This window comes from Fusarium keratoplasticum, chromosome 1 (assembly GCF_025433545.1).
Source record: "Fusarium keratoplasticum isolate Fu6.1 chromosome 1, whole genome shotgun sequence".
Classification (NCBI taxonomy): domain Eukaryota; kingdom Fungi; phylum Ascomycota; class Sordariomycetes; order Hypocreales; family Nectriaceae; genus Fusarium; species Fusarium keratoplasticum.
Window position 1 is genome coordinate 5,882,306 of NC_070529.1, and position 26,975 is coordinate 5,909,280.

At 49.3% G+C, this 26,975-nt stretch overlaps 8 protein-coding genes across 8 annotated transcripts; 5 read left to right on the forward strand and 3 right to left on the reverse strand.

Moving 5' to 3' along the window:
* Positions 1-2,852: 2,852 nt before the first annotated feature.
* NCS57_00173000 (uncharacterized protein) lies at positions 2,853-4,259 on the reverse strand (the record flags this gene model as incomplete). Its single annotated transcript, XM_053051784.1, has 2 exons — positions 2,853-3,916; positions 3,977-4,259. 2 exons carry the CDS (start codon positions 4,257-4,259, stop codon positions 2,853-2,855), a joined length of 1,347 nt encoding a protein of 448 aa, XP_052920299.1.
* A 2,614-nt stretch (positions 4,260-6,873) lies between these two features.
* NCS57_00173100 (Ribosome biogenesis protein RLP24) lies at positions 6,874-7,629 on the forward strand (the record flags this gene model as incomplete). Its single annotated transcript, XM_053051785.1, has 3 exons — positions 6,874-6,896; positions 6,955-7,025; positions 7,082-7,629. The coding sequence occupies exons 1-3, from the start codon at positions 6,892-6,894 to the stop codon at positions 7,627-7,629; spliced, it is 624 nt and encodes a 207-aa protein (XP_052920300.1). The 5' UTR covers positions 6,874-6,891.
* Positions 7,630-9,666: 2,037 nt separating this feature from the next.
* On the forward strand, positions 9,667-11,031 carry NCS57_00173200 (MFS domain-containing protein; the record flags this gene model as incomplete). The annotated part of the gene is made up of 1 exon (XM_053051786.1): positions 9,667-11,031. One exon carries the CDS (start codon positions 9,667-9,669, stop codon positions 11,029-11,031), a length of 1,365 nt encoding a protein of 454 aa, XP_052920301.1.
* Positions 11,032-11,610: 579 nt separating this feature from the next.
* On the forward strand, positions 11,611-13,377 carry NCS57_00173300 (uncharacterized protein; the record flags this gene model as incomplete). Its single annotated transcript, XM_053051787.1, has 1 exon — positions 11,611-13,377. The coding sequence occupies one exon, from the start codon at positions 11,611-11,613 to the stop codon at positions 13,375-13,377; it is 1,767 nt and encodes a 588-aa protein (XP_052920302.1).
* Positions 13,378-15,545: 2,168 nt separating this feature from the next.
* NCS57_00173400 (uncharacterized protein) lies at positions 15,546-17,634 on the reverse strand (the record flags this gene model as incomplete). The annotated part of the gene is made up of 2 exons (XM_053051788.1): positions 15,546-17,293; positions 17,367-17,634. The coding sequence occupies 2 exons, from the start codon at positions 17,632-17,634 to the stop codon at positions 15,546-15,548; spliced, it is 2,016 nt and encodes a 671-aa protein (XP_052920303.1).
* Positions 17,635-21,449: 3,815 nt separating this feature from the next.
* Positions 21,450-22,545, forward strand: NCS57_00173500 (uncharacterized protein; the record flags this gene model as incomplete). The annotated part of the gene is made up of 2 exons (XM_053051789.1): positions 21,450-21,617; positions 21,823-22,545. The coding sequence occupies 2 exons, from the start codon at positions 21,450-21,452 to the stop codon at positions 22,543-22,545; spliced, it is 891 nt and encodes a 296-aa protein (XP_052920304.1).
* A 156-nt stretch (positions 22,546-22,701) lies between these two features.
* Positions 22,702-24,898, reverse strand: NCS57_00173600 (uncharacterized protein; the record flags this gene model as incomplete). Its single annotated transcript, XM_053051790.1, has 7 exons — positions 22,702-23,034; positions 23,093-23,185; positions 23,253-23,582; positions 23,646-24,113; positions 24,171-24,303; positions 24,359-24,402; positions 24,461-24,898. The coding sequence occupies 7 exons, from the start codon at positions 24,896-24,898 to the stop codon at positions 22,702-22,704; spliced, it is 1,839 nt and encodes a 612-aa protein (XP_052920305.1).
* A 1,356-nt stretch (positions 24,899-26,254) lies between these two features.
* NCS57_00173700 (uncharacterized protein) lies at positions 26,255-26,944 on the forward strand (the record flags this gene model as incomplete). Its single annotated transcript, XM_053051791.1, has 1 exon — positions 26,255-26,944. The coding sequence occupies one exon, from the start codon at positions 26,255-26,257 to the stop codon at positions 26,942-26,944; it is 690 nt and encodes a 229-aa protein (XP_052920306.1).
* Between the last annotated feature and the right edge of the window lie 31 nt (positions 26,945-26,975).

The window sequence follows — 26,975 nt, forward strand, 5'->3', positions numbered from 1 at the left end:
TAATAAAAACTATAATAAAATAGCTAGAGATCTAAAAATAATATTTTTAGCTAATTAACTCTTAAATAAACTATATATATTTTTTTAATACTTTTGAAAAAATCCCTTTATAGAGAAATAGCTAAGTATATAGTGCGAATTTACTTTTTCTTAAACTACTATATAAGTGATTTTTTTAAAAATTCTAAGGAATTATATAAGATTCTAAATAATATAAATAGTATATTTTAAAATTTTAAGTTATATATAATTTAAATTAAATTAATTAGAATTTTTTAAAGTATTTTTAAAATTAGGTAAAAATACTAAGAGTTTTAAAAGTAGCTCACTCGCTTAAGTGGCTCACTCGCTATGCATATACGTTAGTCTAATTAACCTTCTTTAATTATTACTTCTTAATAATTCTACTATTATTTATATATTAATATCTATCTAATTAATTACTTATAATACTTCTTATATAATTATTATCCCTCCTTTCTATAATTTAGACCTTTTTGCTCTTTAGCGCTAGCTTAATATCTTATTTACTTCCCGAAGGTTTTAGACCTTATTCCTTAATAAGATAACCTTATATATAATTATCTTTATTACTTTAATATTAGACCTTAAAGCTATAATAATTAATTCTAAGGAGCTACTTTTATACCTTTTAATTTGCTTTTCGAGGTATTTAAATTAAGATTAAGCCTTAAGCAATATCTTTGGGGTCTTTAAAGTCTAAGGGGTTAAGGGTTTAGTAACCTCCTCGGGAGGCATCGGAGTTTATAGCTATATATTAAGCTTCGAGATTATATTTTCTAAGTTAAAAGGAGTAAGCCTAGCGCCTTTAAACCCTCCCTAGATATTACTTTTAGTAAATATAGCCTTAAAAGCGATATAAAATATAGAAAAGAACTTAATCTTTAAAATATAAGTTATAGAGTATCTAATTAGATACTTTATTTATTAATTATATACCTTTTTAAGTATTAAAAAGTACCTAATATTAAGAAGCTAAAGTAAATAAAATATATAAGCCGGTATATAAAGAGTAATAATTTTATTTTCTTTATAATATTTCTTAAAATTAGCGAAGTAATAGCTTTTATAATTATTAAGGATTAGAAAATAATAAGGACTAATTAATTAGTTAGTTATAGACTAATTAAAGTGCTTTAGCTACTCGAGACCTAGCTGGTTATTTATTTATTTATTTTAGCTAGTTATAATAACCTAATTACCTGGGAGGTTATAATCTTAGTATTAATTTATAAGATAATATTAGCTTATATTAATAATAAATAGCATAATTAATTAACCTTTAATATTAATTATCTAAATAACTATAATCTATTTCTAATTTCTAGGCTATATTAATTTTAGTTTTCTATGCCTTTTTAAACCTATAATAATTATTCTAGTTATTATAATACTTATTATAAAGCTAGTCTTATTAAAGTTCTAGATATTATTTAATTAGATACTATACTTCGCGATTATGCTTTATATTAGCCTAAATTAGCTATAAATAATAAATAGATCTTTGCATTTAGCTCTCTAGTAGTTATATTTATAAAATAAATATATCTTTAGCTCTAATTATTACTTTATGAAGTTATAAGCTTAGCGCTTACCGATAGGTAATATATCGCGGTTAGCTAGTAGAGAATTAGCTATTTCTTCCATAAAATATAGTCGCGAGGGAAATCCTTATAAATCTAAGTCTAGAATAAATTAGATTATTATCTATTCCTCTAGATTAGATAGTCTTCGTGACTTTAGAATAGTATTATATCGCGATTAAATACTATAGTAGCGGCGATATAAGGTCTCGAAGGGGACTTAGTATATAGTTACTATACATCGGAGGCTTAGTTTTAGGTCATTTTAAAGGGCCTAAAGGGCAAGAAGGATTCTAGCCTTAGTATTTAAGCTTAATATCTTTTTTGGTAGGGAATTAATTAATTAAATAGAAATGGTATAGGTTAAGGGATTTTTGACTTACTTATTTATTTGACCTACTTACTTATTAACTATATTAATAATTTAAATATAAAGCTATTTTATTTTCTTATTATTAAAATTATTTATATTATTTATATCCTTATCTTAGTTAGCTAAGATAAATATAATAGACATAGATAAATAATTAATAAATAAAATGTATTAATAATTATTAATAAGAATAGCTTAAGTAATTATTATATTTAATATTATTTAAGGTAATATAAGTAATTTATTAAATAAGAGTTATTAATATATAATAATTATATCTTTCCTAAGGGATAAATTAGTTATATTAGGTTTATATTAATAAGAGGTTATTAATATTATCTTAAATAAAAGATATAAATTATATCTAATAATATACTTAAGGGTATTAATTATAACTAAGTTATATTAATAACTAAGGTAGCTATTATATAAGAAAGTATTAATAAGTATATTTTATATACTTTAAGCTAGCCTTAGGATTAATATTACTAAGCTTTAATCTAAGGTAAGACTAATTGATTTTATATTTAGTCTTAGGACTAATAAGAGCGAAGTTTAGTCCCTTCGGTCCCTTGCTTAGTCAGGTGATTCTGCCGGGTTTCCCCGCCTGGCGTATGTCATGGCCGTGACACCTCGGTTCGCATGAATCCCTTATCACTCGTGGAATCCTGCCCTTAGTGTTGAGCTTGTTCAGGCCACTGAGGTGGTTCGGGCTCCCGCTTTAGAGCTTGATGGCGGCTTGAAAATTTCTGATGCTCTGCGAGTATGCGACGAACAACTGGAAATTGATAACCTCATATCACATACAAGTAACTTAGTTATAGACCTCTGTTATATTCAACTCTTGCGCTAATAACAATCTAACTAAGGCTTAACTAAGGCTTGGGTCCAGTATACTTAAGAGAAAACAGTCCGCGCTCAATGCTGTTCAGGACGATATAGCCCGACTTGAAGTAGGGGTAGACGCTCCACGCACCGCGGAACGTCACTGACCCGGAGGTGTTATCGTCGAAAGGATCGCAGTCAAAGAAACCGACCTGCTCGAACTTGGAACCGGTGGGATCTTCGGCGATGGAGCTGACGTCGAGGATGCGCAGGCCCGAGGCGTAGTTGGACTGATAGGACAGGCCGTCCAGCACATACTGATTGTGGTCGATGGTGGTGACGGGAGCAGAGTACACTCCCGTCATCTTGGGGGCCCTGAGGTCCTTGACGTCCCAGACATATGTCTTTGTCTTTGAGTCTGGCGTCGTGCCGTCCATCTCATCGAGCTCGTCGTCGAGAAGGAGGTAGCGCATGTCGCTCGTGGCGAGCCAGCCCTGGTGGGTATAGGCGCTCCAAGAGTAGCCCACGCGAGACAGTTGGACAGGCTTGGCCTTGTCTGTCACGTCGACGATGGTGAGCGAGTCCTCGTTGTAGTTGAAGCAGATCTCGTGGCCGTTAAAGGCTGTGTCAACACCATCGTACACGACACACTGTGCGTCGTGGACGTAGCCGTCACGGGACTCGCATCCAACATTGACTGGCTTGGCCGGGTTGGACACGTCAACCATGTAGAGGCCACCTCGGCAGTTAGCAGCCGAGCCAGTGCCCACGGCGTAGATCATGTTGGTGTCCGGGTTAGCCACGATGTTGTGCGAGTTGCCGACTCCGTTGAAGAAGGCGGTCAAGTCAGAGGCGATGCTGAACGTCTTGGGGCTGCTGGGGCTGATGCTGAGGAGCTTCTTCAGATCAAAGACCTGAATGCCGTGGCGGCTGGCCTCGGCGCCGATGTAGACGTGGTCGCCGATGACCTTCATGTCTCTCCAGTCCGAGTTGACAGTCTGGGTTGGCAGACGGCCGAGGTAGACGATGCTGCCGTCCGACTTGATCTCGGCAAAGGCTGTGCCGTCGCTCTGGCCGACGATGGCAAACTCCCTACCAGTCGCGGATGTCCATCCTATTAAAGTGTTTGTCAGCACAATGACTCGTTTCTCATGGACTTGACCCTAACACATACCCCAGATGTCATTGCCCATGCGGGTTCGGCTGCCCATGTCCTGGTGGCTCAAGAAGGCCATCATGTCGACGTTGTTGCAAGAATACTCTCCAGCTTTTCCGTTGACGCACTTGGTCACAGCCATGGCCCGGTACTGGTCCTCGTCAAAGGCACCTTCGTCACGCATCTGCGCCCATTGATCTTGCTTGACGCTCCTGAGGGTTTCCATCTTGGCCGACATGGCGCTGGCGCCAGTGGCAGCAACAGTCGCCAGTGCGAGGCCGGAAACAGCAGAGAACCTCATGGTGGCGGGTTTGAGGAGAGGAAGCAAGAGAAGGGTCTATGAAGCGATGGATGAAGATATCGCTCCAGAAGGATGGGTTGTCTTCTAATATAGACGCCAAGTCTTCTGTCCCAGCCTTTCGAGTGTTATTATTATCCAGCTCTCGAGGATTTCAATGAGGCAGGTGAACAACTCTTATCAACGACTTTCCAATTCAGGAAATGGATGCCATTCACGCTGCCTCCGAAGGAGGACCTGAGCTAACGTGGTTCAGCCAATTATGCCAGCCGGGTATCTACTTAAACTCTTGGCCTATATCACTAGTTAATCGTGTTACACTCGGTAAAATCACCTCCCTGATCTAGATAGAGACCGATCTTCAAAGGTTCCTCCCCGCCCCGCCCCGCTCGGAGTGCTGTCGTATTCATCCTCGGGTCGTCGCTAAGTTCGGAAGTTTGGCCGTGGCCTTGTCAAAAAGCATACAAAACCACACGGATCAACTAGATGAATGAGGAAGGCCACATCCAAGATCTGCATTATATCACCTAGATTTGGGATATCATGTCGGTGACTGTCACTACTTCAGCGGCAATGCAAGCGATGGATAAGCTTATCACGGCAGTCCGCAAGGGTTAATTTAAATCACGAGCCCGAATTCTCTGATGGGTCTGATTGGATGTGTATATTTTTGGTTTCGTCAGGCCCCCACGACGAGTTCCTTATACGAGAGAAGCTAGAAGGATATTCTAGAACCAGCACACGCCGGATTATCAAAAATACGCACCATGACAAGGACCTGTCTGAAACTCGGTCCCGACAAATTCACATACACACCCCAGTCCAACAACCGTGGTAGCAGACTATTGTCTTCAATGTTGATGAATATGTCAGCAGCGTTCGGACCTATAACGCATATTCCCGATGCACTATGTTACTATTCTCCTTTCGAACATGGTATACTTCCATCCGGGAAACAAAGATACACAATCACTGTGTTAGCATTGGGATATGATGCTATGATGCGTTGACAATGTGTTCTTTACAGTTGAAGCCCGGCCCTTGATGGGTTAGCTGAGCCAGAGATCGAGACTGCGTACTGCGTTGCTGAAAATGTGCCATGGCATCTAACTATGCCCGCACTAAATTATACTCCGCGAGCTTGCCAGGATGATGTCTTGCAGAACCCACATGCGCCGGAACCAGTCCCGCAGTAACAACTTTTCAATCGCGGAGATTGTCTCACTGGAGAATGGCATCTTGTGGTCAGGGCGATACCAGTCAGACTCAGTCGCATCCGGAGATGGGACCCAGTTGTCCTCCACTGACACTACCTGCTCACCGAGATGCTGGAGCGTATCGAATGCTTCACTGCTGTCTTCGGAAGCAGGGCCAAGCCAGGCAACAATTCGAGAAACCCGTGAAAAGATGTCGGCTAGTCTAAAGATATGAGCCTGTTTTTCATCGGGGTTAGATCTATCGACGCAGATGGCATCTGCCCAGAGGGCCCTGACTGTTTTCTCGCGTCCGAGACGCCGCAGAGCGCTGGCCAGATCCTGATCGATGTCGAGGTATGCAAAACCTTGAGGCTGGGAGGGACACTCAATAAGTGCTTGCAAGGGATCCTGTGTCGATCCCCAGGCATACGATATAGACTCAAAACTTAGAGAACATCGGTCGTTTTTGTCAGACCGAGTGTCTTCTACCAAGTATTGATAGGTCGGATCAGGATGTGTCCACGCCGTTTTGAGCCCGTAGGTCCCAGCGAAGCTAAAGATGTAACACCCCGCTGAAGTTTGAAACATTTTCCAGCCCAGCGGAAGCGTGTTCTTCAGCTTATCGTGCATGATTGGTCTCTTCCTTTCACTTTTCGGCGCAGGAAGAGCAGTATGGAAGAATCGTAGCTTGATATCAACTTCGAAGGAGCCCGGGAGTAGCTCAAACAATCTGATTTCTTTCTGAGGGTCTTTGAGCTTGGTGTGAACAAATTTTGAGAAAGTGGGCGAGTGATTCTAAGGTATTGGCTTGCTTGAGCTAACATCTTCTAGAGGAATTGACATGATGTGTCGCTTAGAGGTTTAGCGTTGCGAAAATGTCATGTTTTATTGCTTGAATGTACATGTCAGCCCAGCTGAGCTCGCAAAGGCGACCTCGTATATTCTGCGCTCTAGCGTTTCGGCATCCATTGAGCGCGAATGTAGGACAGTCTTTACAAACTACACAGCCGCTACAGTGGATAAGGCGTCCTCGGATCAGACCGACATGAGTCAATGCTCCCTAAGAGCCTTGGAGCGCTGATGGTGGAAGTGGAAACATCCATGTCTGACGTGTTTGGACAAGGATAGTTTTGGAGATGATCACATAGAGATCTAAATGAATCATTGTCATCGCTGGAAACGAGGAGAAACCACGAAAATCCTGTACGAGATGGAGACATCTCATATGCGCTTGGCGGTGAAATGAGATGGATCATGTCCTTGAGAGCTTGATCCGCAGTGCCAAAACGCATGAATCCACACAAGTTAATCCCTGCACCAGCGTTATCTTATCGTTATCCGGAGCGGAAAATAGTGGCGCCGACACCCCACCTTGCAGACCAGATTTTTTGGTCTGCAAAATTTCGCGATAGTTAGTAAACCATCACCAAGTCGCCAAGATGAGGTACGTCTTTTGAAGCGCTCCTGTGGGAGTAACCGTGATGCTGACTTCTCGATTCTAGAGTCGACCCGTGTTTCTTCTGTGGTCGCCCATCATACCCTTCCAAGGGTATCACCTTTGTCAGAAACGATGGTACGTGCCTCTCCAGCTCTCTCAACTCTGTCGACTCGCTCACACCGCCGCAACAGGAAAATCCTTTCGATTCTGCCGATCAAAATGCCACCGCAACTTCAAGATGAAGCGTAACCCCCGCTCCCTCCGGTGGACAAAGGCCTCGCGCGTCAAGGCCGGCAAGGAGATGGTCTGCGACAGCACCCTCCTCTTCGGCGCCCGCCGCAACGTCCCCGAGCGCTACAACCGCGACCTGGTGGAGAAGACCATCGTCGCCATGAAGCGCATCAGCGAGATCCGCGCCCGCAGAGAGCGCGTCTTCTACAAGAAGCGCATGGCCGGCAAGCGCGCCCGCGAGCTCGCCCAGGCACGCAAGCTCGTCTCCGAGAACGAGCACCTGCTCCCCCGCCTCCGCGGCAGCGAGATCAAGAGGCTCAAGGAGGCCAACGCCGAGGCCGGCATGGAGGTGGAGGAGGAGGAGCTGGTCGCCAAGAAGCACGAGGTCAAGGTCTTTGGTGGCGAGGCGCGCAGGGTCAAGATCCAGGTCCCCGACGAATCCTCCGACGACGGCGAAGACGACGACGGACAGGACGAGATCCAAGACGAGGAAATGGAGGTGTATTAATGCCTTGGCGCATCTGGTCGGGGGCTGGGGTTCTTTCTTTGAGCAGCATGTTGTCTTTTCTTGCAGGAATGGTCTGGGTGTTCAAAAAATCCACGTACATGTTTTCTGGTCCTTTGCGTATCTGGGAAGATTTTAGAGGCGCCTGGAATAAAGAGTCAAACGCAACAGCTTGGGTTCAATTCCCTTGCTACGACACATATGCTCCTGATGATGGAAATATTATCTTAACTGGTGATTGACGATATCGAGAAGGCGGTGTATGGTCGCAACCACATAGCGAGCGACCTTGGAACCGGATTGCACCCACTCCAGGAGGCTCACGTATATCCAAGAAGATAAGGTCGATAAACCTTCTGCTTCCCGTTCCACTGCTTCTATTACTCGTCTGATCTGTTTTTTTACAAGTGCTTCTATCTGTATTTCCTGGTCCGAAGAGAGCTTATCGTCACTACCGGGTAACATAGTATAACTCATTGAATGACCATCAACCAACCCGGATTACCTTCTTGTTAGAACACTCCAAGATTCGAGAGGAAAACTATCATGGCCAAGGCCGTACCGTGTCGCATCATGGTGCTTGGACTGCTTTCCACAGGCAGTGTCTTTTTTCCGCTCCATTTCACGACCGTTGCATTGGTGTGTATCCATCGTCAAAAGATTTCTGATGGGTTACCACCTAACCATAATTTCTTCAATTTCGTAGATACTCGTTAAAACAAGCATTACGTACCCTGGAAAGACCTTCGAAGTCGTTTTCCAATCCGATCCGCGAACGATGTGGCTAAATGGCCTGAATGATTTCCCGGAACATTCAGCTCTGTAAGTGATGAGCCCTTCTGCTGCAGCTGTTCTCCGATGTGAACATGAGAACAGACTCTAGAAATGCGAATGATATGAATATTTTGTCACAGCACATTAGAAAAGATATCAGGGACCAGGGTAAAGGAAACATGGTTGGCTTGAGGACTACTGGCTTAGAGATAACAAAGACATCGAACCACCTTTGAGCATAACCGTAAACAGGTTATCTTCTTATTCACGATATCATGTGGTAGCAAAGCCCGAATGGAGCTTGGACCAGAAAGTCTAGATGGTTCATTATGATTTAGATCTCGTCTCCAGGCGTAGACGGACAGAGCAACAAGGAAACTTGAAATGGTGCATTGGTGGCAAGCAAGGGGGTATCACTAACTTGACGTATGATTTTCAGTCACAAACTCAAGGCTGAATAATGGCACCGAGACTCTTTTCAAGTAATTCCTCGGTGCGTTTACGTGATTAACAACTCGTTGCTCCCCCTTCAACGGCATCATGGGTCGTGACTGGACTCATGTGGTGCGGAGTCATGGAAACGGGATCTAAAGAACCCCTTTGGCTAGATCTGTCCATATGACCAGGGCTAATATCTAGTCTGGATCTTTTCTACCGCGTCGGCCCAGCCGATGTGGCGGGTCTTGTACGTTCGGTTCTCGCGAGGTTACACGGCTATCGGTCCACTCAACTTGGAACCTTTACAACTCCTCCCGCAACGGAACAAGGAGAATCCAGGGACAATGGCCATGATTTCTCAGAAACAGGGAATGTGACCTCGTGTAAACCTTGTTTTGTTATTGATATCGAATATCAACATTATATGGCCAAGTTTGGTGAGCCGAAAGATGTTACGGGTCAGTGACATAAAGAGCCGACCCCAGCATCACGTAAAAGATCCGATCTTGCATGCCTGAGATCGGAGACTACATCGGAGACTAGAACAGCCCTCTTGGCAAAATCCTTTCGTGCGCCCTCCCCAGCCGAATAACCGTCGTCACAGGGAAATAAAGACCCTGTTTGTTGGTACTGGGTCAGGCAATGGGTGACAAATGCTAATCTCCAAAGTAACCTTCTCGGGATCTTGACCCGGTGGTCCGTTATATCTCTTATAGATGACTTGGCCCGGCGTCAGTATCTGGATTTGCATCACGGTCGCGTAACAAGGGAGGCCTCGACAGCATAGCAGCATTCCGATTCCTTATAAATCGACCTCCTCGAACAGTTATGGGGAACCAAGAGGAGGCTTCGGCTGCTCCAGAGGCAGAATCTCAACGAAACGCATCGCCATCTACCGAAGCACCTGATGGAGGTTATGGATGGGTCGTCACGACATCGGTGGCCGTCGTCAACGGTCACTCTTGGGGCATCAGCGCAGCCTACTCGGTGTTTTTGGCTCACTACCTGAAAGAAGACACTTTCCCCGGCGCGACGGCACTCATGTATGCAACTGTCGGTTCCCTGAGCGTTGGTGTCATGATGCTCATCTCGCCGCTTGTCACCATTATCGTTCGGGAGATTGGGACAAGACCGACCATGGTCATAGGTGCCATTCTCCAAGCTCTCAGTCTCGTCTGCGCAAGTCTTTCGACGAAAATCTGGCATCTCTTCCTATCACAGGGCGTTTTATTCGGCATTGGCATGGGACTGCTTTTCCTACCTTCTTATGGCATCATCTCTCAATGGTTCACGAAACGACGCGCCTTGGCAAACGGTATCGCCATCGCAGGCGCAGGACTCGGAGGTCTCACGTATTCGCTTGCCGTCGGGGCAATGATCCGCACCATGAGTTTGGAATGGGCGTACCGAATCCTCGCCATTGTCTCTGCAGTGGTAAATATCGTCTGTTCGCTCCTCATCAAGACACGATACGGTGCTACGGGGGCGCGGCAACTTGCCTTTGATACCTCGCTCCTAAAGAGAAAGGAGTATCTATGGATCTTGGGCTTCGGTGCGTTTAGCATGCTTGGATACTTCGTCCTCATCTTTACGCTTGCAAACTACGCCAACGTGATTGGACTCAACTCTTCCAAGGCTTCCATGATTCCCGCCTTCTTCATGCTGGGCCAAGCCATCGGCCGGCCTTGTCTTGGATGGCTCAGCGATCGATACGGTCGGCTCAATATGACGACCCTCATGACTTTTATGACGGGCGTCTTCTCACTCGCAATCTGGGTAAACGCCAAAACGTTTGGGGTACTCATCACGTTCGCTCTCGTCGGAGGACTTTCGGCTGGCATATTCTGGGTCAACGCAGCGCCCGTCATCGTCGAGGTAATGGGCATCGAGAACCTCGCATCTGGATTGAGCATCCTCTGGGTAGCAATGGTCATCCCTTCAACATTCAGCGAACCGATTGCGGTGGAAATTTATTTAGGTACGGGAAGTTACCTTGGGGCGCAGCTGTTTACGGGCTTCATGTTTGTAGCTGCGTCTTTGTGCATGTTGGTCTTGCGCGGATGGCAGATTAACAGAGGGAGGAGAAATGATGACGGGACATGGACATGCTTCGAGGAGAACGGCGGCGAAAGGAAAGAAGCTGGGCAGAAGACGGTGTCGTTGCTCAAGTGCTTCAAGTGGGAAAAGGTGTAAATGGCCAGTGACGCTTTACTTCAACATGTAATTAATAAAAGGCATTTGGGATCGGACGTAAAACAATACCTGTATTATAGAGACCAAGGCATTTCGTACTGAATAAAAGGATCACAAAGTCTGATGCAGATATGTAGCATGGCATCAATCGAAGAAGTCCGTGAGGAAATTACAGCTGCGCAGCTGACGCCTCCAGCTGCCACAGCTGTGGACGAAATGAAGAAAAAGACTATTAAGCAGTTAGAAATACAATTGAAAAATAGAACATAATTGAAGAGCACTTTGTCCTTTCAGGCCCGAAGCATTTTCGTGAATCTCGCAGCGCAGCTGTGCGTTATTCTTGCAGCTCACACACCTGTGTTGAGACAAAAGGCCCTCTGATGAAAGTGGCTAAGCCCAATTTCTAAAACAAGTGCAATTAACCAGGCGGCAATTTTTACTCGCCCAGGATAATGGTATCCCGGTCAGGTCTCGCGACCAACTCCGTGGCCTGACTCGCTGGACCTCAGCTCGCATCGACAACTCACTAACTGAGGCCAGCAAGTCCTTGGGGCTGCATCCGCAAGGCCATGAAAAGGTATGGGATCTCTATGCAGCAAGCACGATAGGGACGACAACGAGCTGGCGCCGCGCCCGGCGCGGGCCGTGAGTGCGGCGGATGTGGCCGCTCAGACTACGGAGATGTTGGAGAGGAGGGCTACGCAAAGGGTTTCTGAGACCGTCGCAGTGACGGTATCCACGACTCCGAAGGTCGTTCGCATTGATCCTCCACCTAGTGTGGTTCCAGTTGATGCTCCGCCCAATGCGGCTCCTGCTGTGGCTCCCGAGTTGCCATCGCAACCACAACCTACAGCTCGGGGAACCATCAGGATGTCACGTCTTCAAGCCGACGTCATTTCAGATGGACTCATGGCAGGGTCAGTTGACTTCACCAACGTGTCCAACACTGTTGGCACTCGCCAGGTCATAGTCGACGAGCCAACCAACGACGTTGGGACAACACGCCGGGCTACAACCCGAAGGAGTCATGCCGAGGTTTCACGCTCGCCAACCTCGTCGCGGACCAGTCATCCCATGTTTGGACCGAGACCAGAGCCTTGGAAGTCGACAGAAACTAAGCAAGAGGGAACCGGTGGCAGTTCTGCGCCTGCACCTACACCTACGACTCCAGCATCAACATCGAAGACAGAAAGCCAAGCAAGACCGGATTCCTTTTCACGGCCCTATCAAGAGCTACCATCATCGCCGGTTGAGTCATCTCCTTGGGAGAAGAAGCGATACGTTTCTTCCTCACTAGGATGGGATGAAGCAGTAGGCAATTTCCACTCAGGAAATGCGCCGTCGAGAAATGCATCGTCAAGAAATGTTCCATCAGGAAATACTCCATCGAGGAATCCTTCGTCGGTCAATACTCCGCGTGTCAAGGCAAACAGCACTCGATCCCGCCAACCCGTACTCTGGAGCAATGTGCTTTCGGGTCATGAGGATACTGTCTTCTCGGTGGCCTTCTCTGCCGATGGGAATCAGCTCGTTTCGGGGTCTGAGGATAAGAGTATTCGCATCTGGGACTTGTCAACAAAGAGTGTCCAGAAGACCATTAAACTACACTTTGGTACTGTTCGAAGTGTTGCAGTATCTGCAAAGGACAACACGTTGGCTTCGGGCTCGTTGGATCAAACGATTCGGTTGTGGGAGCTGGCTTCGCCCACTTCTCCCTCCAAGACGTTCCTGGCACATGCGAATGTCACGTCGGTGGCCATCTCGATAGATGGTCGTTACCTAGCATCGGGTGCGCATGACAATCTCGTCCGGGTGTGGGATCTCGAGGGTGGTGACCTGAGTCTGGAGCTATCAGGCCATGACTCTTCAATCGCATCCGTGGCCCTATCACCTGATGGTCGATACCTGGCCTCGGGGTCTCTTGACATGACAATACGTCTCTGGGATCTGAAGGGAAACCTTGTCGAAACTCTCGACGACCACATCGGCTGTGTTCACGCTGTAGCTTTCTCCCCTAATAACTCACGCCTTGCATCCGGCTCATCCGACAAGACAGTCATCCTCTGGGACACGAGACCTGGCAAACAGGTCAAGAAACATCTCTGCCTGCGCGGGCACACAGACTTTGTGTGGTCTGTCGCCTTTACCCACGACGGTGAGCGTTTGGCATCTGGGTCTGCGGACAAGACCATCATGATATGGCATGTAGGGACTGGCCAGAAGATACATGTTCTTCGGGGCCACGAAGATGCCGTCTTTTCTGTGGCTTTCTCACCGTCTGCGTATCGCCTTGCGTCAGCTTCTAAAGATAAGAATGTGCGTGTATGGGAGGCGGAGGAAGACTGATTCCTAGGGCCGAGGGCGCAAGTGTGAGGCTGAGGGACGGGTACTGTGAGAGAGGATGCAACCCCTGATGCAGATGACTTGGCGGCGGGAAGTGGGATGCTCATTTGGCTGATGACGGTGCGAAGAGGCTTCTTCGGTTATATCGATATACTTTTTACTTGAGTAGGCAGCAGTGTAGCTGGGTAGATAATCCAATTGCCTCCTGCCTACCGCATAGCATAGATAGTCCATGCCTGTGACGGTGATGCTTTCAATCGAGTTTAATGGATTGGTTCTCAATGGTGCGCGGCCGCCTGGGCATGGGTGCTAGCGGAGGGCGAACAACGTCAGTCTCTCCTAAGAGGCGTTCAACTCAATCGCGTTGGATCTTCGGTCAAGGTACTGTAAGCAAGCAATTAGAATAAAGGAGCGGCAGTTGGCGCATAATTGAGCCAACGATGCATGGGAATTTCGCCCCGTCATACGTCGTCTTTCGTTGAAGCGAGAGCAATCCAAGGGGCATTCTCTACACAGCTGTGAGGGCGAGTGTGGGGGGTGCATGAGATCGGCCCAATCACCGGCCTTAGGGCGGACATGGGCCTGAAGCCACAGCACGACTGTGTTCCGAGGCTGAGACTTTGTGGTCCTCTGCCAAGGCGACCAGGCGGTAAGGTCAAACTTCATCTCAATGTTGGTAGGGAGTTTTGGAGCATCTATATAAAACCTGAGTCTTTCTTCCTTTACATTTGCGATGTTTTCATTCTTCATCCTCCCTCTCATGGTTGATCTACTCAATTCATTTCACTTTCTTGTGCCTTAGAAGCATTGATTCCACCATGGCCATTCCTCACTCTCCAACTTCACGGCACTCTACACCCCCAACCAGACATACCACAAAGAGCCTCCCATACAGAAATGTTTCGGCCGGATCACATAGCTCGTCCACAGCGGCGGGTTTGACTGGTACCAAACGGAGCAGGCCGGGGACCCCTGTCCATCGTCAATTGCCATCTCGCTCACGCCAAGAGATCTCTGGCGCACACAGCTACATCACTCCAGCTTCATCAGAAGACGAATTCGAAGACTCTGACAGTGATGAATCTGATGTCGAGTCGTGCTGTGGAGACCAGTCTGATGCCAACATTCTGGTATTACCTGAAGACCACAGGTTCCAACAGGCAGTGCAACCACTCTTGGATATCTCCTTCAAGAGAGTCCGGGAGTTTATAGACATTGCGCAATACACTGCGCCATCAGACAAACAAGAGCCGCCTCGGAAACGCTCACGGCCATCAGACTGGCAGTCAGAGCCCACAACCTCAAGCCATCAAGAAAGCAGCGACGATGAATTCGTGGTTGTTTCGCCACCAAGGGGAACCTTTCACTTCTCCTGCCCTTTTTACGCATCAGATCCCCAAAAACACCAACAGTGCCTTAAAAAGCACCATCTGGTGACTCCTGAAAACGTCATCAGACACGTGCAGCGACATCACATGAGGCCTCCTTACTGCCCTATATGCTCTCGGGTGTTCGACTCCGCAAGTCAATGCGACAGCCACATCCTCAAGAGAGGCTGCGAGCTACGGGAATTGGTGCTGCCTGAAGGCATCAATTACTTCCAGAAAGCCAGACTGGCAAGGGACGACAAGCCGCAGCTCAGCAACAAACGGCGTTGGGAGCGGATCAATGCCACCGTTTTCCCTGACCGAGAGCCGGTTTCTTCACCGTACCTGAGCAAAGGATTGGGACTGGGAGTTTCCATAGCCAGGGATTACTGGGAGCAGTACGGTCAGACAGTCGTTTCCGACTTCTTGAAGAAACAAGGGATGCTAGAGAAGGCTGGGCAGGATGATGAGATGGCCCAAGCAGCGTTGTGCAAGTTGACATTGGGGAATCTCGTAGGGAAGATGGTGAAGGAACACAATAGCGCGTGAGAGAGGCTCATATTGTGGTTGTGTTGGGCAAAGGATGCAGCGACCAAGTCCTAGGTAGTTTTGGCCAGTACCTTTTCTGTACCCTGGGTCGGGATGGCTTCACGAGCATGTTGTGGGCAAAAGAGAGAACAACAAGATGTAAATAGCATAACTAATAGACAAGTTCAAACTTCCAAATATACTCTAGGAAATATCCGAAGTATTGCTCCTCCAAGTCGCAGCCTAGGGTAAAAATGCCTCGTCAATGCGACGGCGTCAGTCCATGTACCCCGATCCTGGGTCCGGATAGCCGAAGCCAGAGCCGTTACCCAAGGCTGAGGGGTGGTTCAGCTCATCGTCATCCTCATCCTTATCAACGCCCGAGTCAAGACCCATCCCGGGATTAGCAAAGATGTTTTCATTGCCCAAGTCCCAAACCGGATTGTTTAACATGTCCTGCATCGAGCCGTCCCATACCTGTAGAAGCGGGTCGAGGTTGTTCAACTCGTCCAAGGAATTCTGCTGAGCGGCAGGGTTCTGCTGAGCGACAGGGTTCTGCTGAGCGATAGGGTTCTGTTGGCCGATAGAACTCTGGTCGATAGAACTCTGGCCAACGGGACTCTGTGGGTAGAGTAGAACCTGATCTGGTAGGGCAGGAATCGACCGGCCAGTCGCCCCGTGTGGGCCGTGCCCGGCGGAGGGACTCATGCGAGCCTGAGCCGGCGGGTGGGGCCTGGCTGGAGCATTCATCCGCCAGCCACTGGAGGGCTGGCCCTGTCGGACTTGGGGATTCGTCTGAGCCTGGGCCGGCAGCGCCCCTCCAGCAGTCGGGTTGAAGCCATATGGCACGCTGGACAGGTTCATCCGAGCCTGGGCCTGCATGCGCCGCTGCATGGTCGGGTTATTGATTCCCTGGCCAGCAACCGAGTTGGCGCGCATGCCAGGCGGAACTTGAGGTCGCCTGGATGTTGGTGCCGAGGGCGGGGCCGGAGCCTGAGCCTGAGCGGCGATCTGGCCCGGGGACAAGGCGGGAGCCTGTGGGGTCATGGTCGGGGTCGCCATGGCCGCTGGGGTGGAAGTCGGGGCGGAATTTGGCGGGGCCAGATCCCGCGAGGCAAGCCGCGAAGCCACGGTGGGGAGATCAAAGATAGCATTGTTAAACATGCTCCTGAGCGGCTCCGGTACCCCAGCAAGGGCACGGCGCGCATTGCGGCGGAGGATATCGACGATGCTCTCAAAGAGAGGGGATGCAGGACGTGGCACCCCAGGGAACAACTTGTCCCATGCCTTGAACCACTTCTCCTCGTCAGAACCGCGTGGAAGCCCCTTGAGATTCTCATAGTCGGTCTCGAAACAGAGATTCGCGGGGTCGATTTGGAGAAAAATGTATCCGGCTTCCATCATGCCGACAAACTGGCATCCACTTCTGATGTGCTTATTCTTCTCACTTTCCGCCGTGCTCCCCTTGAACTGGGTGCGACAGTTGGGGCAGTAGTGCTTCTGAAGAACGTGGGCTCGAAGGATATGTTGGAGGACGCGATCCCAAGTGGTCAGCTTGATGGGTTCGCAGGCTGCGTGGAGCACAGGATCCAACTTATGAAAAGGACATGCGAATCTCTTTTCGGTGGATACATTGGAATTCTGGGTGTCGTTATTTTGGTTGGAACCTCCACCATTATTGCCGTGACCGCCGTGGCCACTGCCGCTGCTGGCTCCATTATCGCCGGGAGGGGCATTGTTGTAGTTGCCATCGCCCTGGTTATTCGACCGATGCTTCTTGGGCTCGGATCCTCCACCTCCGCCGCCAGTGCTCTGTCGCTTGTGACCGCCGTAGACATGTGGGTCGTACCCAGCACAAGATGAGACTTGTCTGTTGACGTCGACATCGGTGCCACCGTTTTGGCGAGGGGAATCGGCCGAGGGCTTGGGATGTTCGAATGCCTCGGAATAGGCTGTCGACATGCATTCGAACAGCTGGACGGCGATAAAACTGAAAGCAATGACATTGTAGCAAAGCTGGTAGCCTAGGTATCCCGGTAGCTGTTAGCATGGATGGTTCAGTTGCCACAATGCCCCTGCGCGACGGCAGCCACTCACCATTCTCGTCAAGAACAATGGTCCCGGTGTAGCTTGGGACGAAAGCCTTGTTGGTTGGTTTGGTCGCTGCATTTCCAAAAGTGATGCTGGACGGGGCAATATCCTTCTTTTCCACCTCGTCTCGCCACTCGATCTGTTCGAGGCCGACAGGCGAGATCAGCTGGTGATCATTGCTCTTGCCGATAACACTGGAGAGGTTCATTCGGATAAGACTGGGTCTGGGGAGGGTAGCCACATGTGGCTTGCTCTGAACGGCGCAGATACCCATCGTGGAGAAATGCGACGGTACGTAATTTGGGGAATCTTTGTAACAATCCAGTTGTTTGGAGAATCACAACCTCTTGATGGTTGCAGCAACAGCCAAATGAATGAGGAAGGGACTGAACGCTGCGACTTGAAAAGAGGGAAGAAGAGTGAAGAAACAGAGATCAAGGAGAAAGGGGGCATCGGCAGCCCATATCAATATCGGAGCCCATCTCCAACCATCACAGCTGCGTAGGCAAAAGGATGGGGACCCGCTAAAAGGCAGAAAAAGGCGACAACTCTGGCCGCCAGTTCTGGTCCTCTCCGGCGTACGGTTGATGTACTGGGACTGAGAACTTGGCCCAGCTGACAGGCGCAGCGAACGTCAGATCGTTGGCGTGGCCAGGTGAAGAAATAAGGTACCTCTCACTATTTTCAACTGCTACTGTTTTGCCGGACAAGAATTTTTCCACAATTAATAAAAAATTAGAGCTGTTACTATGGTAATAGGTAATGCTCCAAACGTCTTCTATATGTTATTATATTGCTATTATGTTGCGTTTATCCCCATACTTATGACATGACAAACATGTCTCCTGTACCTCTGGCGTTTTTATTCTTCTCGATGCCGTGGGGCAACGTTGAAAGCCCAGTGTTAGATGGGCTGGGTCGGGCAGCCAGTTGGAGCAGTGCGCGGGGAGGGCTCTCGCGTTAAGGTTGGCCCTGGCCCCCTGGGGCTTAGTGCCGAGGGACGCCCCCTGGACGGATGATGGATCCAGCCATTCAAGAGCTTCCCCATCCTTAACTGGGCTCTGGGGCCATCCAAGATGACGTTGCCAAACACAGACGTGAAGACAGCCAAAGCCCGGATCCAAGTCTTGGGAGCGAGGCCGCCAAGGGTCGAGGACGAGTCCAAACGGAAATCACGGCACCGAGAAGGTATTTTTCAATATCTCTTTTTATGATCTTTGGAGTTGCGATTGATTTGCTCTGAGTAAGAGCTTCCATGTTGGCCATCTTCAATCAACTGTGCCGAAGGGTCTCAGTGGCGGGCTCTTAGCTTGGCGACTTGGCAGCTTGGCGATCCGCCAGGGATGGGCGGACAGGATGGGTCCCGGTTGCGTCCCACCTGATCGCCACAAGGCCCTGTGAGCTTTCACGCACAGCGGATGAAGCTGGGGACAGCGGACAGATTGACTGCCCGTCCGGACTCCGATGTTTCGGAGGTTGATAGGTTCCAGTTGTTTTTAACGTGGGCCTCCATAAACGCCTTGACATTGTCAACCGCACATAGGTTCTACTGCACCCAGGAAACGTCGACGCCAAAAACGCCCAGGCCTGTCGTACTGTGGCGGGCCGTGACGTCGTGTCTCCATTCAGTGCTGTATCAATACGGGCTAGCAGATTTCACCTGTGGGAGACAAAGAGTGCCAGAAACAAAGACGGGTACTGTACTGTGACACGAGTCTCGATTGTCCTACAACTCTTGACATCCAATCATTGCGTCCATCCAGGGGTCGCAAAGATGTTGAAACACGCCGCCAACGGGGTGGCGTTTTCGTCAAGATTTCCCGTGGATGACTCCTGTTCTGTCGCTGGCCCGGACCCAATCATCAACGGTCCGCCGCTGGTGGAACATCTCGACAATGCCCAGGCTGGAGGTGCCTCGCAATCTGCCTCCCGCGACGGACCACCTGCTCAGCCTCGGGTGCAAAATGAGCAAAGTGAGCAAAATACGCACTGCATATCCCGCGATTGAGTGTTTTCCCGTTTCCTTTGTCTGGTGGGGAGGCCTCCGCGCGCCAAGAATCGACGCGATATGCCGGTGACTCTGACACGCTTATCAACCTGCACTTCCCTTCTGGCCCTGATTGCATTTTCAACCCTCGAATGCATCCATTGCACATTTTGCGTCGACTAAAAATAATCATTAGTTCTCTCGCTGCGGTTACTGCACTCCCTCGTACTTACAAAGCAGGTAAACATACGGCCTCGAAGCATCCATCACTGCGATCACTCCCCCTCCATTCCGCAGCCGTCAGCGACGTGGTCGAGTCCCTTGGGCAGAAACAGAAAATCAGGCTCGCCCCCAAAGCCTTTATTCTTTCGATTCCATCCGCTTCTGTTCCTCTCCATGGTATTGTTGACGTACCGAAAATTTTTCACCATTCTAGCATCAGCTGTTTTTTCGACACCTCTCGTCGCGCTCCCTCCCGAGTGATCCCATCGCGGCATGGGCTAATGACGTTACAGCAACAAAGTCAGCGCAGCTCGACTCAGGACCGAACGCCGTCACTACGCATTCGTTTACGCAGAACCCGCGAATCGACGCCCAAACAAATGATTGAGCCCATGGGATACCGGCCTGAGATTGCCGAGTCGAGCTGAGTCTCAACGGACTCTAAGAACCTCCCGCCGCCCTGACCTGCGGATGCACATCGTTAATACCGCCAGCATCGGCCTCTTAAAAGGTAAACAAGGCTGTTGCTTCTTCGGACTCGACCGACACCCACTTGGTCTCGAAACCTGAAGCTGAATTAAGCGACCCTGCAAGCGACCGGCATGCTAAGTACAACGCGGACCGTAGGCACAGCTTAGAAGCCCTTGGACCTGGGTGTTCTAATCGAGGGGCGGGCTGGGCTGGCTTCCCCCACGCGACACAACCATTGGAGATGGAATCCGGCGCAACTCAGGCATCTTCATTTTCCTTTGCCCTTCAACAAGCATGCTGTGCGGCATTGGGTTTCTTGACATATCGCAGATACTCCAATCCCTCATCGGAAATGACAGGCGTAGGAGGGGGTTGAAATGAAACCTCGCAGTCGCAACCCATTCACGACCGAACCCGGCGGCCATCAATTCCTACGAGACAGACGAGCGATCGGACTTCGAACAATGTAAGAACTTCAAAGCTCCAAGGAGGAGAGTCATGCCGGGATCGTGGCGATGCGACAGCTAGTGATGAATGGGGACGCTAATGACGAGGGAAACGCGGCGACGATTCAAGGCCTTACTATGCCTCTGCCTCGGCCCACGACATTGACTGTGCGCACTGCGAGTTGCATTATACTCAAGCTATAAGTATTTACTGCCAACTGCAGTGTCCAGCGCAGTTTTTTCGCCCAGGATGCCAACAAAGAGTTCCCTCATCTCGTCTGTTCAATCATCAGGTGGGATTTGGTACTTTTACCCATGCAACACCCACAGTGTCTCACCGAGTGCTCAAGGGCGACTAAATGACTGAATTGATTGTAGGCTTATAGCCGAGGATCAGCGGTGAAGACTAACAGATGCCATCGACGAAGCTGGCCCGGATGAGAGGCTGCATCTTGACTGGGCTAGGAAAATGGTCGAGGAGGGCAATCAGAACATTTCTGGGTCTCTCTAAAGAACCTTGCCGGCTCTTTGGGCTATCTTCCTCCTTTTCCCAACAGTAGGTGACAGGGATACTCGATGGGGAGTCGGAAACGCACGATGAGAGGCAAAACCCATGGTAAACTCTCTTATAACTGACTGCAGTACGTGCATGGAGTAACTTAATCTACCTACATAGCTGAGTTGTAAAACCTTCTGCAAGGCAATGAAAATAATAAATATCTGACTGTGCACCGCTCTTTTTCTTGTTTCTCAGCTTCTCTGACCCGGCGCTCGTCCTTTGACTCCGCCCCAAGTCCTACCGCCACCCATCTAAGAACACTTCACTCTTCTATTCTACCCCTCGGCTTCATCGAAGACTTATCCCTTTGGGGCATCTTGAACACCGACATCGTATCCCTCAGAGACCAGCGAGGCCAGTCAAGAGGTCCAATGAATGGACCAATGCCCAGTCCCTCGAACAACATGGCTACCTACCAGCAACTCCAACGCGAGCCGGCTTCCAAGGACCTTTTCAACAACAGGATCGCGAGACTACAAGGTCTGCGCAATGCGCTCAAGGACTCGGCTTTCCTCGCGATAGATACAGAGCATGTCGCCATCACAAGCGAAAAGGACCGCATGCTCCATCAAGTCGGTCTCGCATGTTTCCCAGCACCGGCACCAGATTCACCGACGTCACCCAATACCGACCGCCCAAATCCTCAAGACTTTTACAACGAAGCAACTTAAAGGCTTAACTCTCAACATCAAGATAGACCAAGACAGACAAGACGGTCTCGTTCGCGCTGGGGGGCATATCGGCATGCCAGTTCGCCGCGCTCATCGCTTGGGCCAGGAGCGACAAGTTGACCTCGAAGGCCTCGAGGCTGCCATTCTGGATTTCATCCAGAGCTGCGACAAGAAGGCAAACCTCGTGATGATTGGGTTTGGGATGGCAGCCGAGTGGGAATACTTGCCCACATATTTCCCTCAAGCGATGCGCTTCTTTTCAGCATGGGCGGATCTTCGTGACATTACCAAAGAAATAGCGCCAGCTGGGAATGCCGCCGGACTTACATCTCTACTCAAGATCTTTGGGTACCACTGGCAAGATCTTAAACCTGGCAGGGGAGATCTCGGTGGTGGGTTTGCTGACAACGCCGGAGATGATGCCGTTGCCACTTGCGCGCTGGCTGGTGCTTTGCTCCTCCTAGAAAACCAGCAGAAACTCAGACTTCGGCAAGAATGCGGCCAGATTGCTGGAATTTTCACTAAGAAGAAGGGTTTCCAGGTCCCTAACAGCAAGGAGCATCCTTTCACTGCAACGATCCGTACCCAAGGGCCACTTCAACGCTCTCTCAATTCAGCCATGGAACTGGCCCGTCGGTTCTTTAACTACTCGCCCCAGTCTATCGGATTAATGTCAGAGCATATTGGTTACATCACGTTCAGAGACAAAGAGCAACTGGACCATTTCATCACTGCTACGCATAGAATTGCCTTGCCGATGGGCGGAACACTGAGGGTCAGGGACTATTCTCGGGAGAATGGGAGAATCAATCCTGAGAATAGGGACTAGAGAGCGAAACAGGAGCTCAGGGAAAGGGAGATGTCTCAGAGGACTACGGATGAAGTTGAGGACTTGGAATCTCTGTTTTCCTCAGTCCTGGTGTAGTCAATTGGTATGGCTTGTCTAGGTCTCACTCGCAAAATTCCATATATCATCACCCTCACTCTAATCAAGGAAACTCGCCACATGTGAAACAGGCCCAAGTTCAATATCGTCCCTGTACGAGATATCTGCTCCCCTAGAGAGCAAAGACCTTGCCGACTCGGTATACCGGCCTCGCATTTGTAATGAGTAGATGTGATCCTGGAGCGAGGCCCCTCCTCTACGAGAGCGGGACAGCCGAAACGACTTTCGGTTGTAGTATACACCAGCTACTACCGCAACAAACGTGGGCAGGAGCCAGCAAAGGAGAAATGACTTTCCGGTGTAGAAGCTGGGGGGCAGAACTCCAGGTTGCATGCTGAACAGAGCAGCCGTGGCCATCAGGGGTAGGAATAGCTTGGAGTAGTAAGCACTGGAGTTGGCCAACATGGGGGATTATTGATGTGCTACTCACTACACTGATTGCTGTCAAGGTCTTTAGTAATTCGCCCGTTGCCTGTTGCTGGACAGTGATCTCGTTGTCTTCCATGACGAGCTCCATTTCCAGCTGATGTTGTAAGTTTCTCAGATGGACAATCGGCCGCTCCTCGTCGTCCCCTAAATAGTCGACTTACCTCACGGGCAAGGCCCGCGCAAAGTTCTTGCTGCTGTTCGGCGAGGCGCTGAAGATCCCTCAGTCCATCAATGTGCTCCCCTATTCTGGCAACAACTCTAAAAGGGGGGATCGGGTCCGGCCTGCCGCTTCTAGGTCGGAGAATGTCTGATAGGTAGGCTGCATCCCGGTTGCTGAATCTGTCCCAGACTTCGACGGCCTTACAGATCGAGTGAATGGTTTGTCGTAACACCCTACTGGCTTCGTTCAACATCTGCTGTATCTTCTTCTTTTGGGCTGGTGAGATGCCTTCGTCTGTCGGGCGAGGGACAAGGGTCATGGAATCTTGAATCTTCAGTTGAGGCCACGATGTCAGTTCTAAGAAAATCAGTTTCAGCGAAGATTGAAATCTTACATAGGGCTCCAGCTTCAGCAACAGTCTCGAGACCAGGTTCTGAAGAGCGTGCTTGACTTGCTTCAGCCGACACTCGTACACAACGAGGAAGTACTCCCTCGGAGTCCATATTGGCAGATCAGAGTCCACTGTGCCAGCTGCGAGAGGATCCGTTCTGAGGTCTTCTTGGGAGTTATAATACCTTACACTCTCAGAAGAGGAATCTTCCTGATAGTATGTGTCGATGAACAGATATGCCATCCATGAATGGTTGTCCAGGCCTGCTACTAGACACGAGATCTGGGCCTCGTAAATGCAGACCTGAGAAACCCCTTCGGAACCTTCTTCATCAATGTAGTTAAGTCGAAACGACCTTCGCAGGGGCTTATCGCTCTTCTTCTTTCTCGGATCTTCCCGCAATACATCTTCTTCGCGCCAGACATAGAACTGTAAGTGAAACTCCAATGCGAAAGAAAGAACTCCTCGTGGCTAGCAAAGGGATCAGTCAGTGGGTATCCAGCAAGCACCTCAAGAAGTTAAACGAACCGGGCGATGTATGCCAAGGGAAGTTTTAGAGCCGAGGTACTTGTAGAAAAACTCGGTGAGGTACAGTGCTTGCTCGGGAGATGCAGTGGACAGCAAGACCATGATCACCCAACTGTCTGGGTTCGTCACATATCTAGTAAGTATGTCAGTGAGGCTCTGATATCATCTCTCGTGCATAAGCATCTCACAAAAGCCTTCTTTCAGCATCGGGTTGGCCACGGCAATTGTATCTCTAATCGATCAGGTAATTAGCGTCCGAGTACACACTAATTCTTTGTTCTTCAACATACCGCCTTTTTCAGCTCAACTAACAGTTGGCTCACGTTTAACAGTCCAGGGTTTGCACGCCTGTATCCTGCTACAGCCAGTTGCTTGTCGGCCAACCGAGATCTGTCATCCAGCAGTGCAATGGGCTTCTTGACGTTGTCCTCCAAACCATCTTCGACTGTTTTCATGTTGCATCCGGTACATAAAGCTCGAAGGTCCAGGTCTTGATAAGTACTGGGCCCATGTGGCACACCACGATCACCCAGTACAGTTAAAAAGCAATCGATGAGTTCGTTAGCCGCGGTAGGCACATGGCTCGACGCTATTTCGGATCTGCCTACAACAAATGGAGTGTTTTGGGATTGATATGTTTGGGGCTGGCCGCTGATGAACCTCTCATCCCATTCATACGCGGATGAGTCGATGATAACCAAGCTCGAAGATCGAGTTGATGAGTTCATGTTGAATAACCCTTGCTTGCACTAGTGGAACCTAGCACAGAGTTTTGAGGAAGGGTTTTTTAATATGAGGGAATAAATGCGTAATTGCAGCTCGAGCATCGATAATGATGGCAGCAATAACAGATCTGAGATAGAGATACTTGTGATTCAAACCCACAGTTGCACTCCCAAACGTTAGTCGGCGCTGTAAAAAGGAACAGTCTGGGAAAACTCACACACTGCCACACGGCCACAGAGACTGGAGCTGGTAACTTGGCTGGTCAGTATGAAGTGATTGGAAAACCGGTCACCACAAAGGACTGAGACAAATTAGGCGACTAACCATAGCAGACCCTACGCCGTCCACAGAGACAACAGAGGTTTGTGAGAGCAAAGCAGCGCCGGGGCATGCCTCACAGGCAGGCGTTCGCTTTTCAACCTTTCTCGCACCCATGGTCAGATCGGCAAGACATTCAACACACAGGGGACTGGGGCGGGTGGTGGTGGCAGTGTATAATGGACGATTCGATGTGAGCAGTCGACAAATGTGCACATTTGGGCACTGCCTGAGCTGATGATGACTTGACTTATCTTTGACGTTGCCTGCCGAGGAAAGCCGGTCACGGGCGATTGGTTCGGATCAAGTCGGCGTCCGAACGGATCATTTTCAACCCCAGGCTGGCTGGTCTGATGCCTTGGAACTCTCAGCCTGCATGATGGTGAGACTGGGCAGGTGACAACTGGCAATTACAATTACACTACAAACTTGTATGGCGTGCACGGCACTCTTAGCTCTGCGATTACTTGCTAACAGGTTGGTTGAATGCGATTCGATGGGCATTTGACCGGCCCAGAAGCATATACACTGAAAATATAAATGAAGAGGAGGAGAAAGGAAGAGTCAAGAAAGGAATAGAAGCCAGGTTAAGAAGTTCGAGTGTGCGTGTTCCTCCTTGAATGAGAGATATATTCAAAACTGAATGCGCGCAGTGTAGTATACCTAAGCTGGCGTTGCCAGCATATCGGCTTAGCGAGCTGAGTGTATCTCCACATTATTCTAAAATTTCGAAGCAATTAACCAGGAGGTCCTATAGCTATCATGGATTATACTTTCGGCGCCAAGGCCTTCGGGCACTTTTCGGGGTCTTGATTCAGGGGACCTGGTCACCGATGTTCCACCTATGTGGAGATCCCCGATGTGAGTAATAGAGAGGAAAATACAATAGGAGGTGAAGCAAGCTCGGGATAATGACTTAATTGATCCGAGTCTTGTACTAAACAATATATCGAAAGACTATAAGACATGACGGTTGGTGCTCAAGATGACTCGGGGCAGGATACACATTTCACACTATTCAACATCAGTCATTTCTCACAATGCAACCCATCATTCTTTACTCGCACCAGTATGGGCCTAACCCTTGGAAGGTCGCCCTCGTCATGGAGGAACTGGAAATCCCATACGAGACCAGATTCGTCAACTTCACCGAGGTCAAGAACGAACCATACCTGTCCCTCTGTCCCAACGGACGCCTGCCCACGATTGAGGATCCAAACACGGGCCTGACCCTTTGGGAGTCTGGGGCCATTGTCAACTACCTTATTGAGCAATACGACAAGGATCATAAGCTTGGCTACACCGACTTTCAGCAGAAGCATGAAATCCAGCAGTGGCTCTTCTTTCAAGTCTCGGGCCAGGCTCCTTACTACGGGCAAGCCTCCTGGTTCACTAAATTCCACCCCGAGAGGGTGCAGAGCGCCATCGACCGCTACGTCAAGGAGATTCACAGAGTCAACAGCGTCCTAGAGAGAGCGTTGGGCGACAAAGAGTGGCTCGTCGGTGACAAGTGCACTCTTGCGGATCTTTCGTTTGTGGCCTGGCAGCGCTGGGCTCCCAGATTTGGAGGAGAGGATCTTTATGAGAAGTTCCCCAAGGTTGGAGCTTGGATGAAGCGCATGGAGGCTCGGCCAACGGTTCAGAAGGTTTACGAAGATCAGAACAAGGCTGCGGCCGCTGTGGAGGCGGCACAGGTCAACCCGGGTCCTGAGCCTCGCAAGCAGCAGTAAATGGCTATGGGCGGAGGACAATAGAGGTACA